This window comes from Haplochromis burtoni, unplaced genomic scaffold (genome assembly GCF_018398535.1).
Source record: "Haplochromis burtoni strain Fernald_Lab_line unplaced genomic scaffold, NCSU_Asbu1 Contig_35, whole genome shotgun sequence".
NCBI lineage: Eukaryota > Metazoa > Chordata > Actinopteri > Cichliformes > Cichlidae > Haplochromis > Haplochromis burtoni.
In genome coordinates, this window is record NW_024582396.1 from 852,693 (window position 1) to 867,887 (window position 15,195).

The window sequence follows — 15,195 nt, forward strand, 5'->3', positions numbered from 1 at the left end:
GTATGTGAGCGATAATGGAACCCTTGCATATAATACAGATGGGCGTTAATGTTGGCGTTAATGGTTGCACGTTTCCTGCTTGCTTCTCAGCCCAAGCCTTCTCGTGTAGAGGTTCATTATTTTTCGTGCGCTTGCTGTAAACGGTGTGTGCAACGTCCCCAGCACGAACACAGATGAGATTTTAATGGAAATGCAGCAGCGAGGGTTCACGTGACCGCTTCTCGGATTCCTTTCACTCAGCAGGAGTTCCCCTGACACAGACACGCGGAGCACAGCCGCATTATGTTCATTCAGTACAAATGTGGCTGCGCCTTCCATTTCCAGCTTCTATAGGCGAAATGGAGAAAATTAAAATTGCACATGAACATGCACTGCTGTGCTCTTATTCTGGAGTCTTGGCTTTAATAAGGGAGATGTAAATTACTTGTAAAAATGTTGACACATTCATCTTCCCCTCTTCTCTGTTGATGTGGATTGAACTACAGAGGAAGCGGTTACATAACGCCGCATATGCCTTTGCATACTAGTTTCCAGGGACCTCTGTGGACTTAAAGGGAGCAGCAGGTTTACCTCAGAAGCCCCTTCATAAATACTGCCATAGCAAAGGTTGATAGCTCAGCCTATTCCTAGTTGTTGACTGAAAGCATTTCATATTTTTGGTGAAAAAAAAGAGAGAATTACCTACATAACCTGCTACTGCTGCCCCGACCAGCATTTTCATCTTTCTTTATATGAGCACAGTTATCTTTTTTCTTTGACCAAGTCCACAGTACCAGCCTGGCAAAGAGGCCAACTGTCCAAGACCCACAGGGTCCCTGAAAGTCGCAGATTCATTGCACATGCCTTAATCCTGTCCATCCATTTTCTTCTACTTATTTGGAGTCATGTCTCACAGTACCAGGCTAAGCAGGGTATTCCACATACTTTTCTCCATAGGGAAGTTTTTCAGTTCACCCTGAGGGAGACTAGATGAGATTTATAATCCTGTCACTGAGTTCTCTCAGCCGAATATGCCCAACAAACCTCCAAAGGAAGGTGCCCAGACCATTCCTAGGTGTAACAGCTAATTTTGTGTCAGTGTCTGAATACATGATACACTTGTAACTTACTGTGTGACATGTATTTAACCCTCTGAAGTCTAAGTCATCAGAGTATAACTCTATCCCTAACTCTCAGCCAACGGTGTTGAACCCCAGGCCTTGAGGGCCGGTGTCCTGCAGGTTTTAGATCTCACCCTGGGTCAACACACCTGAATCAAATGATTAGCTCATTACCAGGCCTCTGGAGAACCTCAAGGCATGTTGAGGAGGTCCTCGAGGCCTGGAGTTCGACACCCCTGCTCTAAGTAATCAGAATATGTAATTTTTGGTTTTATGAAATTGTTCTCCCTCGTTTTGGAAACCACAGAACGCAGAAAATAATCAATCTAACTGAAATGCACCAAATGCTCTGTTTGGCCCTTTTTAAAAAGGTAGGTTGAGGGTAGGGATATGGTCAGGATTGGGTAGGGGCTAATTGGGAGGTGAACGGTAACTTTATACCTGTGAAGGCTGGACCAGGCTGTGTTTACTGTTGTAAATGAGCAACTCTCTTAATGATAACTGTCCAAGATCAGTATTTATGAAGTTTTCTAGATTTGCCTAGATCTGATGTTTTGTTTGGCGTCAGTAAACGCCAGGTTTGTAACAGTCCTTTTGTTCAGACATGTAGAAATGGAGATTCTGTCTTTTGTATATATTTACAGTAGTTTTTATATTGTTATTCTGTTGATGTTTATGCTGATTTCTTGGTTTGGGAGATTCTGGAAAGTTTCTACTATTTTTTTTTTTTTTCAGCTGGGTTTTGCTTAAGTAGTGATGAGTAACGCTATTATTTCCATTTTATAACTATCAGACATTTTTTTTCTATTTTAATTTAGTTTTATACAGTTTTTCTTATATCCCATTATTTTTGCATCAGTTTCTTCAAACATGCGCAAGTCTGTCCACATAGCATTTGGTGACATCTGCTGATTACTATATATCCAGATTAGTTCATCTGAATGTCAGACGTGAAGCTGTGAGTCAGAAAACGTGCTGCTGCCACATTAAAATCACCATCGCTGCTGTTCCATTATTCACTGTTGGAGTCGTTCCAGGGTCTGTCTCCATGTGACATCATCGCTACAGTCTGTCTGCGCTGCTCCACTAAAAGGGAAACTTGTCAAAATTCACAATAGTGTGACTTTATGATAAAGTGTTACCAAATGGAGATTTGTAATATTAGAGGGAAGAACGTGAAGTTTTTTCTGAAGCCGAGGTCAGTGTGGCTGTATGCAGGAAACCTCTGTATTATAACAAGGCAGTTAAAACAAGCTAGTGGCCCTTTTAACACTGAACACACCGCCATTGAAACTCGAGGTAGATTTGCTGTTCTAGGACTGAAATTGCTGAACATTCACAAAACCTCTCAGCAGATCTAATCTTGTGGAGTCGGGAGTACAGTGGACATGAAGCACTGCATGTAGTATGCAGATGTAAGCTGTGAGCCACAGTGGTGCAGTGATTAGCATTATTGCTACACAGGCAGAAGATTCCTGGTTTGAGCCCCGGCAGGGCCCGCTCAGTGTCGAGTTCACATGCTCTCCTTGTGCCCGCGCGGGTTTTCTCTGGTGAATACAATAAAGTGCTACATAAATGTATGGTTAACCTCGAGGTCTAAAGCACTTTGAGTGGTCAACACTAGAAAGAAGTTATTCAAATGTGAGTGCATTATGTTAAGGCATGCATAATTCACACCCTGGTTTCCCACTTTTAGATGTCATAAGTTTCACACGTTCAGTGAAACTAAAACTATAAAATAAAATAATGGATCATCTAAGTTGTATTTTTCAGAGCAAGCAGCACTTGGAATCAATAACTCTGCAGAAAACAGGAACCCCAAACTGCAAAGCGTTGCTGAGGGAGGTTCCTTTGCATTGCCCCAGGCCAGACATAGTTTTTTGTTTATTTGTTTTATTTAATTTAAATTTTTGTCTACAAGCCAATTTAGGGTCAGTTATTTTTTTCACAGAGGGTTTGCTCATTTCATTTCAGTGTTTATTAGTTTAATTATCAGTTGAACTATTAATCACCTAACCAGAATGATGTTTCAACATTTTAAACGGCAATATTTTAATTTGTAGTTGAGCTTTTAGATGACTGTAATACCCTTTCCTCTGCTTGCCTCTGTAGTTTAGGCAGTAGCATAAACATAAGCATTTCATTTGATATTTATACGTGCACGCTCAGCTCAGCTAACCTCAGGTGACCGACTCGTTTAAGTGCATTGCACTGAAGAGCGTTTCATTTCTGTGCCTTATCAGGCTCTTTGTGTGTTTAAAGTCGTTACCCATCTGTACTGTGAAGCGCCGTCTATCAGTTTTGCAGCATTTGACTGAATGAGAGGGAGTGTTGCACTTTACACTTCAGCCTCCATCCTGCCGCTTCTGTCAGCAGTCACATCATTTATAAAACCCCAGACACACATTTCCATTGGCAGCCAGGCTGTACATAGTCATGCTGTCACTCTGCCTCCACCATTGTTTGACTGATGGTACAGGATGTTTTAAGGTCACAATCACATCAACTGATTTGCTCCAGAATTACAAAACTAATATTTTCTGTTCTTCGGTGTTTTGAATCTTGAGGTATTTGTCTGATTGTAGAGTTTGACGATGAAACCGTACACTTGATGTGTTATTGACTTGGCATGTTGCGAAGCGGTTTATCTTCACCAATGAAAGAGATCTGCGATCATTTTCTGTGGTATTTGAGGCCTTTTGGTGTTTCTGAGCTCGTCAGTGCAGCCCTCCTTTTAACAAACGTGTCTCATTGCTGTGTTTGTCACTCCTAAACTTTACCGCACGGCTCTGAAAGGTCTGTTGGTTGTTTCAGGCTAACAATGGCCTCCTGCTTTGGCAGCTCTCAAACCTAAATATTTCAGCTACCACAGCGACCAAACACTAACTCACCCCTCAACTATAGATCTGAACGTTCACATTAACTAATGAGAAAAGGAAACGGTTTGTTTGTTTTGAATTAAATCTGAAAGTCTAATATTTTTGAAGATTATCTTCCCAAAGCATCTTTACCTGATTGTACTATAATATATGACAACATAACTCTGATATCAAAAATTAAAAACCAAACAAACAAGAAACAGGTGGAAGTAAACACAACAAAAATGGTCAATCAGGCGGTTCTAACAGAGAAACAGCAGCTGTGTTCAACTATTTCTTTCAGTTTTGACCCAGTCATAAAGCCCCAAACATCCCAGAGATTTCCCAAACTGCTCGTGCAAGATGCCAATTAATCAGTAAACATTGTGCCTCAGGACTCGGGCCAGAGATATTTGGATGAAGTATTAATGATCCAACTCACACAAAGCCTTGGTGACTGAAAAGGGGTTGAGTGGGAGATAAAAAGGAGCAAGAAACAAACTTTCAAGAGCCACAGTTCAAGCATATAATCGTTTTATGCTTCTGGTTACTCGCTACTAAATCTAGAAATCTCTACCTGCGTGTGAGGCATTTAGGGAACATCTGTAAATTGTACCTCCACAATGAAATTGCTGACCTTTGGTAAACGCTGGAGGGCAATAATTCATGTATGTGAGGGTTGCTGGTGTTTGTGTCAAAGCAACCGACCACTGCAGCGAGAGCTTCTCGCTTCGTGTGTTGTGTTTATTAGAAGCAATAAACATGGTTTCATTGAATGTGTGAAAGGGCGTCCTATTTTAGAACATTAGTTTGTCTCTGCTAGCATTGACAACTGTTTACTTTCATATGAAATGTTTAGTGTGTGTCTGCGGAAAATAACCCAGGTTACATTTTCCCAGGTCAGCACTGCTTTACTTCTTTTTTCCTCATTAGGGTGTCAGCATACATTTTAATGATAATACTAATGCTGGCTGCCATAATATGGTGTGCTTTGCTTTACTTTTGAATGCTTCCTTATTTCGGATATCAGGAAGATCTTTCTGATGCAACTCTCTCACTTACTGAAGCTGGGGACCAGCTTGGGGACCAGCTTCCACTTCTATAGCTCCTGGTAATTAAGTGGGGATCTTTGGTGTTAACCACTACACTGTGAAGCCACTGGCTACCACAGTATGGCATGATGGAAATTCATGCATAATAATTTCATTCATGTCCTAGCAGGGTTACTGCATGAGCTCAAACCTAATCTAAGTTTGAGATCATGCAGTAACCCTTCAAGCACATGAATGATAAAGTTGCTGACTTGAAACGTGCAAGTTGGTTGAAGGAGTAATGAGCTGTGGAAGACAGCAGGAGTCATTCTCCTCGTCCCACTCCTCCTCCACCACCCGCCTACCCTCGGAGCAGCGTTGTAGTTTCTTCACACAAGCAGCGCTTCATTTTCCTCCTCAGAATCTAATATGTACATGCCCACTCCTACACTCTCTGCTCCGTGCCCACACGCTCACTTATTCACCAACCCAATTAAAGTTTGGCTGCCTTGCTCTCTGTAAGTAATAATCCCCCAATTTCCTCTTCATCTCTGCCCTGCTGGCCTTCTGTACTTCAGTAAACTTACCTGCTTGTCTTCTTCAGGAGCATGTATTTCACCGGCTGCAGTTTAGGTGCAGTCCAAAGTTCAGCAGCCGCTTTGAAGAGTGGTGACAACAAAAAGGTTTGATCTGTATCTCGGAGCTTTTTTCAACTATGAATTGGTTTTGAATAAAGGTACAGAATCTTCTTCTACACATTTTAGTAGATTTTCTTTCCCTGAGACTTATTCACAAAGTTGGGTCTTCTGTATGTTAACTCATGTTGTTCTTTGTGATGAGCTGTTTAGCCAGTGAACACTGTGGTTTTGGGGATGGAAGAGATAAATATTTTGATGTGATGACTGAAAAACATTTTTAAATAACTATTATTGGATAGGTGGTCCTGAACCTCTGCACAGACATTCATTCTTTCGAAAGGACAAAATCATTTGTTCTTCTGACTTTGGTGATAAACGTTTGACATACAGTCCTGTGTGAAAGTCTTGAGTCACCCAAATTCTTTTGTATTTGACTTTTATTTTGTTTTAAGTTCTCCAGAATTTCTGAAGGGTCAATGTTATTCTTTGGACATTGGCTGCTATTTCACTCATTTTCCGTCCAGTCCTTGTGGTCGACTATTTTCAAAGGAAAGTTTTGGTGTGTTAAGCTACGTAACCCTGACCTATGAATCATTAAAGCTTCAAAAAGGCACTTAACTCTCGGGATGAACCAGTATTGTTTCTACACATGATGGAAGTTTTCCATCATGAATCAGTTTTAAATTGAATGTTTGTTACTTGTAGGGTGTTACAGAAACACATAAATTTGTCCTCATGTCTTTAATTGAAACTATGAAAAATGAACTGTGTCTGAAAGGAAAAAACCCCACTAGAAATCTGACACCAGACCTGACAGAAGCATTTGGACCATCAGTTGATCCATCTACTGTTCACTGAAAACTGGCTGTCAACTAGTCATTAAGGTAGTCAGTGAGATATGCCAAATTACAGAAGGTGGGACTAGTGTCAATCCCAGCTGTCAAAGGGCAGCACATGGAGACAGACAACCATTTACGCCTACTGCCAGTTTAGCATTTCCAGTTAACCAAACGTGCATACCTGCCTTTGGACTGTGGGAGAGAACCCACCCAGACACTGGGAGAAGATACAAACCCAACAGAGAGTGGCTCTGGTTTCTGTGCTTTACACATTACAATAACCCAGGGGTCGGCAACCCTGGGCACGTGTGCCGCAGCTGGCAGGCGAAGGGTTAACTGATGGCACGAAATGCAGTGAATTAATTTGTGAAGGTGCATTAAAAAATAAATGGCCAGGCCAGCGTTGCACATGACGGTATCTTAGCTATCAACCCCAACTACCAGATTCAACTTGTAATTGGCTAAAAATACCTTAGCCTATCGGTGAGATGGATGTTGTTAGCTGTCAGTTTTTTCAAGCGATGTTGAAATTTCCACATCCCAACACTTCAAATGCTTCAGGAGCTGTCCGCTCCGCACAGCATCAGCACCGCAGGAGTACTCGGATACATCCGTACTCGAGACAGAATTCACAGTGTGTTTTTGGGATTTTCACGTGTATGGACCAATGTTTTCTTTTCTGATCAAACCAGAAAGCTTTATTGAGCAGCTGGATTTGTCTCGCATTAACTGGCTGAGTTAATGCGACATCGAAATGCAGCTGATTGAACTGAAAAGCTCGACTCTGTGAGGGTCAAAGTTTGCAGAACTACGAACGCAGCTGGAATCCACAGCTGTGCGTGTTCATGGAGCTGCATGTTCACCCGCTGGACGTCACTACCTGACAAGTTTAACTGTCTTCAGAACATTGCAGAGGCCCTATTGACAGTATTTGGCTCTACATGTCTGTGTGAGCAGATTTTCTCTCACATGAGTCCTCGGGTAGTCGTCTGAATGCTGGACACTCGGAGACCTGTGTCTAGCTGATAACTATTCGCTGATAGCTGCCAACATCTGCGAACAAATATAATTCTATAAAGTGGTTCTATATAGTGTGTAACTGTTAATATAGAGCGTTATTAAATTTATTGCTAATGCAATCATATGGCACACTGACTTCTGAGGAAATTTTAGATAGCACTCATCATCAGAAAGGTTGCCGACCCCTGCAATAACCTGTGAATCGTAATGAGTTGCGAGCTGGTGGACCAGTTACATTGTTCATGTTTTGTTTTTCTGATGGCTGCCAAATGGCAAGTCTTTCTTCCAGAAGACTCCAGTCACTGCTAGTCACCTAATGGCCAGGATGTCAGTGTGTCATCTTGTGGTCACAATGATTCCAACAGAGATAACAGCTATAGTCCTTATTCTGGTACAAACTGGTGGTTCACTCTAAGCAGAGCCTGCAGCAGGTGGAGAACTTGTTCACTTGCTGCAACCGTTTGACTGACTGAGGCTGCAGAAGACAAAAAGGTTTACCATCGCTCGCTACAGTCCATGAAAGTGGAGTTGGGCTTGCGACCAATCTTTTATTTATTTGTCAAAAAAGAAGAAGATCTAAATTAATGGGAAACACTTCAGCTTTGATATTAATCCGTTGCCAACAGTATGTGAGGAATGTGCTGTGCGAGTACCCTTCTTGGTTAATGACATCGCACATTTTGAGTCCCCTGCTTGCTGATTGATATTCGTTTTTCCTGATGGTTTGTGTCTTTTAACAGCGTTATATTGAACTTCTATCCATTATTATTGTTGACTTTTAATCCCTTAATGTCTCGTTACTAAACAGTAAACATGTTCTGTGCCGCATTCATAGGTTTGGTTTGAGCAAATGTAAACACAGGAGAGGGAAACCGTTTGAAACCGAGCTTCATGTGCTGCAATGTTAAGCACTGGCAGAATTACTTTCTTTTGATCGCAGTGGGTGCCCAGAATGTCAGTCTGTTTTTGATCATTTGCAATCACAACCAAATAGAGCAAGAATGTGGATCAGACTTATTATAGATACTGACATCATCAAATGCCACCAAGTTCTCTCTTCCTCCCCTCCCATCTTCTTCTCTTTCCCGTACAATCTCCCCTCTACCCCATCTCCCATCCATCACCCTGCACAGAGTGGAAACGCACACTCCCTGATGCAACCTCCTGCTATATCTGTGCTCTGTTTACTTTGGTCTGTCTGTTTTTGCCTGAAATTCATTTTTACTTAATCATCTCTGTTTATGTCCGGGGATTCACAGATTCCCTTTTGCAACCAGTGCAGACAAAAACAAACAAAATATTTAATCTGCGGCTCAAATGAAATTCAATAGTAGGTGTGAGCAGGGCGATCTTAAAATGTATTATACGGAGGAAAACAAATATACCTGTGCTCACCATAAACAGCAAAGCTTTTATGTACATATCATGAGTCCAAAAGACTTTCCAGAACAAGCTTTCCTGGTTACATTCTTACACTTGTTTTTTCATGGATGTCAGTGACACTTAGGATCTTTGCTGTTCTTTAAAGAAGCAGGAAGTCACAGTGCTGCCATGTGGGATCTCATTATTCTCCAGCAGCAGGAAAAAACCTTCGAATTCAAGTGCCAAAACTTCCATCATAGTCGGGATACAATTTCATAATGTATGCACGACTTCTGTCAATTTTGGCAAGTTCACTTTCAAGCATGTGGCTTGGCTTCAAACATTGGTGGAGAAAAACAGAATCAATAACTAATCACAGGTGGATCGACATGCTGAATGGGAGCTGTGTAAAAAGCAACAAGTAGCATGTAATCTGTTTTTACCTGGTAACATTTTTCCTGTAAGTAGGAATAAATCAATTCTTCTTTTTCTTGAACAAGCTGAATTTATCAGCTTGTGTGGTTCTCACAGACGGAGCTATTTCACATTTTCACGTCATTTTTAACTCGATGAACTGATGCATCACTTTCTTTTTTTCCACATTATTGGCTTTCAGCATGGATTGCATCATTTTGTGTCACATTCTCCTAAAAGCCTTCTTTTATTTACAAAGTTGGATTAACCATGAAGTGATCAATTAGGGTCATTTATAGTCATACAGAAAATAATTTTTGTATGACTGACTTTTCTTCTTTGTTAATAATTCAGTTGGAGATTTGTTCCTGTGCTTAGAATCATTGTCCTGTTGCATGACTCAGTTTTGCCTAAGCTTTGGGTGTTGGATAAAGCCACACACAGGAACTACTTTGGTATGCTCTGGTATACAGAGGCGTTTATGATCTGTGCCTGCAAAAGAAGCTCAAATCATCACTCCTCCATTGCTGTCAGTTGAGGTGCTTTTGGTGATATTTCGCCAAACGTGGTGCCGTCCTGCATTATGGTTAATCATCTGTCAGAAGGACATTCACAGGGCCGTAAGGACCTTAACCTTACTGGTCAGAGCAGAGTAAGGGCTGCCGCTACTGTCCACCAGTAGGACAAGAGACTCCGTGGAGAAGCAGCTGATTTTTTGTTTGTTACTTATCACAAAGTGCGCCAAATTTTTTTCTTCCAAATATTTTATCCTACCACTGTTAACTCACTGTTAGCACAGACTCGCCACTTGTCCTTGTCTTTATTAGTATCTCTTTTTATTAAAAACGCGAGTTATGGATTAGAACAATTAATAAACTAGTCGTCACCTGGAAATCTTTGTGTGTGAGGGAACCCAATGATTTCTGGCTGTGATGTGAATCTCCTTCCTGCTTTAACATTCCTGCAGCTGATGTTTGTGTGACTGACGTGTGGTTGTGTGCACACACCTGCGCTCTTCCAGGTGTGTGATGACTCACAGTCATCGCCGAGCATCTGTCAAGACTCCGAGCGTCTTCCTGCTGTGACTTACAGCTGGCTCGACCTCTCGGAGCTAACCGCGCACAGTAAACAACCCCCGCCCCCCTGACAGGCATTTCAGAAATACGATGTGTATCCCGCCGCCTTCCCCCCTCCCCTTTGACTGTAACTCAGCCAAAATACACTTATCAGTGCTCAGTGGTTGTAATCTTTGAAGGGCTCGTTTTTCATTTGAGTGTTTATCTGCTGATTGTTTCCCTCATTGGTCATAAAATTTGTGCTGTAGAGGCCAAACGCTTTTATTGCATTGTCTCGTCTGTGAGCCCCTCTTGTTTTCATTACAGCCCTGATCACTAACCTTTCCCTGTGTTTTCCCCCCCAGGTTTTGTATGCAGAAGAGTGCCAAGTTGGTGCCAGGGGTGACGTTAGACCTCATTGAGAAGTAAGTGGCACTCCACAGCCATCCTTTGACTGTCTCCCTCTTTACAGGAGGGCTCAGTCTAAAGAGATCATTATCCTGTTTTCCTCGTGTCACTCTCTCCTGTCTGTCTTCCCGTCTGTCTCTTTGCTCTCGTCGCCGTCATTGTCAGCCCTCTCTGTTGTTTTCCATCCTGCAGGTATAATTCCCAGCCTTTGTTTCCTCCTCACAGTTGAAGCAGCAGCAGTTTGGCAGATTTAAAGCTGTGCATTTCTTGCATAAACCTGCGGGTGCCAAACGGCGGAGTGTGGAACATCTCTTGCTCGTAGGCACATACACTGAGATTGATATTAACATTCAATATGGATGTCATATCCAGAGTTTTAGTAGTTTCACAGAACCATCAGCGTGGCTCCTTTTTCAAACCTTAGGTGCGGGGGTAGGGTAAAGTGACACCGATAAACTAAGTTGAGTGAGACTTGGTTTTTGAAGCCGTAAGTAACTTAAAAACGGGCTGTTAAATCTCAGCAGAAAACAGTACATCTCATTGGAAAGCACCTTGAGGTGCTGAAGTTGAAGACTGTGTCAGCAGTCTCTTAATGACATGTCACACTCTGTTTGCTTAAGGTGAGTAATCACTTGTCTTCACCTACTCAGATTATGATTTCTGCCTGTCACTGACAGCCTGTGAGTGCACATCCACACATTACTTCCACATCTCTATTATCTACTGGACTTTAATTAGTTTTTGGATGAGGGTGTACACGGAGAAACTGTGAGCTCGTGTGCTCATTCTTGTCCTGTGTGTCTTTATATTCTTTTTCCTCTGCTCTGGGTGTGTTTTGGTGCTTTGTACACAGCAGCAGTCCCACAGTGACGCAGTTTTCCTTTCCTGTCCAAAACATCATTTTGTTCTTTGGAGAGGATATTTCTAATCCCTCAACTCTGTCAGTGGCTTTCATAGTAGTTTGGTTTCTCAGATTGTAGGGTTTATCCACCTTAAAGGTGATCTAGTCTGCTTTTCCTTTATTATCTTACCTTTAATAGTAGCTGGATAGTAGGAACAGTAGGTCAGAGGTTTGAATCCCAGCAAGGGTATATCCCAGGCTAGGCCCCCATGCTACCCAAGCCTACCTCAGTTTTGGGAACAATGGAGATACTACTCAGAACCCTCAAACTCTCAGGTCTCTGGTAGAGGACCCAAGCTTGACCCAGTAAATCCAATGAGCCTAAGCCTCAAGACTCGGACTGCTCTAAATGCTCCGATTTCAGGACGTTTTTTTCCACTCATGGTGTATGATGTCGATGAGAGTAGATTTACTGCCATGGTCCTCGCAGGCACACAGGTCTGACTGCACCATGTGATGGTTAAATCGTTTGTTTGCAAGCGGCAGCTAATCAGAAGAAAGTTTGCAGAATAGTGAGGGTGGCCTTAAGGGGAGGGGCTAATTGTTGGTGCTTCGGCCTGCTCCAGAGAAGACCAAAGGTATGACATAGACTTTCTCAGGTTGCTTTTTTAATCTTTGATTATTAGTTTTTCTTCCCTTTGTGGTGAACTCTGATGTAGCTTCCTTTGCAGCTCAGGCTCACTCCAGCTTCGATCGTACACATAGCTATAACTACCTACATCAGGTTACCTGCTGTTGATTTTTGGATCACTGCATGCAAAAACATCTGCCTGGATTGTGAAATCCCTAAACAAATGGGCACAAATGTCCTGGGACGAATCTCTCTTTAAGTTGCATTCATGGAAAGTCAACACTTTCCACTAATGTGGAAATATATGCCGGACGCATGATCTTGGTTTGCAGCTCCGCTTTGTTTTGCTGCCCATCACAAAGTTAAAGGTGTCATTTGCAGGTTTTTATCGTCCTCTGGAAATATCCTGTTGCTTCTGCAGCAGAGGTGTGAACACAACATATTCACATATTCACTTGTAAGCTTTTAATTTGAAAAATCTGAAGAACAAGTTTGTTGATAAAACTGAGCACATATGGAAAAATAAGAGAGATGATAAAAATGCATTTCTCCTGATGCAAAAACCACACAAGTTTTCTATGTAGAGCTAAATCTTTCACGTTTCTTGTCATTAACCTGCTGCCCAGGATTATAATTAGGATTGTTTGTTCCTTTTTTTCAGTTGTACTCACTCTGCTTAAAGTTTCTTTCCTCCAGCTGTTACATTTCATAAATGATAAATTATGTGACTCATCACTCACTGTTTATTTCTGCTCTGTTCATACTTAATATCTCAGAAACTACGTGTAGAAGAAGTATTTCACCTGTTGTGGGCCCAGAGGAGGGGCAGCTGTGTTATTTGTTGGGGAATTTACAGGATCACTATTGACTTGCTTCCCGAGTTTCTGCGAGATTAGTGGGGATTAGTCATAATTCTAACAAGTCTTCTCTCCACGATTTATTTGACATGGTTCTTATTATCTTGACTATAAATCTTTTTGCTTGTTTGTACTTTCTGTCTGATCTTTTCATTTGTACACGCCATTTTTTCCCCCACTACTCTCTCGTGGATGAGTATTACAACAGAAATGCCCGAGTACACAACAGCCACAGCTCCTGCGGCACGACTCCCATGGCACGATGGTAAAACCACTAGAGCGATGAAGAACACCTTTGATGAAATAACCTCTTCTTCCATTTCTGTTTCCTTTCCCCCCACTTTCCACCTTCTCAACCACACCAACATTAGTCGCTGGGTTTGACAGTATCCATTCATGCTCTAGCTCTCACGTCCTGTTTGTCTTTCATCACTTGTCTCACCAGAATTATTCTGCAGTAAAGTAGAAAAAGTAATATATGACCTGAATGCTGTAAGGAGAATTTTAGCACCCAGAAACGTCACACTAGTCTGCGTCAGAGATGGCGGTAGGGAAAGCATTTCCCCTCTCGTCTCATTCTGCCGTTAGGCCGCGAGTAAAACACCGAACAGCAACATCAAAGACGTGACAGGTTAACAATGGTGTGAGAGTCTTTCTGCTAAATCAAAATGAAATTCAAAGTAGTTTCTGTCAAAGACAAAGGCACAATCTTAAAGAATGGACTATGTTGTAGCTTTGATTCCTGTAATGGTCTCTTAGTATGTACAGCCACGGCAAGCAGAGAGAACAAAAAACCTTCAAAGAGACAAATCCAGGCTGTAGGGTGAACCCGTCACACACATGCCTTCTCTGCTTGACCCTTCATGCTACCTGTCTGCCTCAGAGATGAACACAGCAACAAACAAAGCAGTAAAAGTGGTAAGGGTGCACGGCAGCAAAATGCTGACCTTTTAGTATAGGCTCAACAGATTGCATTGGAGATGTTTTCAACTTGAAACTGTCCTGATTTATAAAAAATAAAAAAAAAAGCTGTAAAATGTGTAATTCATGAGATACGTGACCTTGAGTTGATGCACAACCATGGAATTATTAACGGCAGGCTATTATATGCGGAATAAAACATGATACACAGAAAGGCCAGTTTTTTGTTTGTTTTTTTTAAGATTTCTACATTAATATGACCAAAAGCAACATCTTATTTCCACACATTTACAGGCTCTTGTTTAAAGGGAATACAGTTAGACAGCTGAAGTGAAAATATTAGATTTAACCTCATATGCAGTGTTTTTTCTGAAGAGCCGTGCTTTCTCCTCGGTCCTCTGCCATGCACCATCGCTGTCCGCTATGTAGCTGATTGTAAACCTATAGGTATGCACCTTAGCCAATGAGAGATCTTCAGACACTTACAGGCTACTTTACTGGACTGATCTTTGTTGATTTAGGATAACTTGGGTCATGAATTCTGTCATGTGTAATCTGGGGTTTTTTCTAACCTTTTCCAGCCTGTTGAGCATCTTTATTCTTGAGGCTGTGTTCATGTTCACTCCCTTTTATTTATGCACAACAGAAGTCATCTCAAGGGACTTGCTGTCAGGTAAACACCCTGCAGTATTAGATAGAGAACCTCAATGATCCAGATGTCTTCTATGAGCACACATTTAGCGACAGTGACGAGGAAGAACGCCCTTTTAACAGGAAAAGAATCTATCAGAACCAGGCTCATGGAGAGGGCTCACCCTCAGCTTGGAGCAGATGTCCCCTAGTTCAGGATAAAAGAATAGGAGAACACACAGAGACCACAAACAACGCAGCAGACGACAGTCAAAGACGTGCAGCAGTGGCCTATAAACACTTGAAGCCTGAAACAAGAGTGGACTGCATCATGAGCCGGAGCCTGTAGCAGCATAACTCAGGGTCAGCCAATCCAGCCCTAGCATGAGTTGTCAAGATCACATTAAAGCAGGGTGCATACTCAGAGTTGAGTGTTCATATTCATATTAATGCCGTACTTGTCTTCATTGAGGTTTCAGCAGACCTGAGTGTGACTGGCGAAGGTGTTTGTGTGAATTTAACACAGACGCTGGAAATCCTGATGCTTTAGTAGCTGTTTTGGCTGATTGCATCTCCTGCCTGTAGGACAG

The 15,195-nt window shown here is 41.9% G+C and overlaps 1 protein-coding gene across 5 annotated transcripts in view; it reads left to right on the top strand.

Annotated features, from left to right (window-relative positions):
- Positions 1 to 15,195, top strand: part of rptor (regulatory associated protein of MTOR, complex 1) — a 185,568-nt gene that overhangs the window by 85,449 nt on the left and 84,924 nt on the right. For all 5 annotated transcript variants that reach the window (XM_005919197.3, XM_005919196.3, XM_042219565.1 and 2 more), the window contains exon 8: positions 10,683 to 10,742. In XM_005919197.3, coding sequence (XP_005919259.1) covers positions 10,683 to 10,742 — 60 coding nt within the window. The remainder of the gene's footprint in view (positions 1 to 10,682; positions 10,743 to 15,195) is intronic.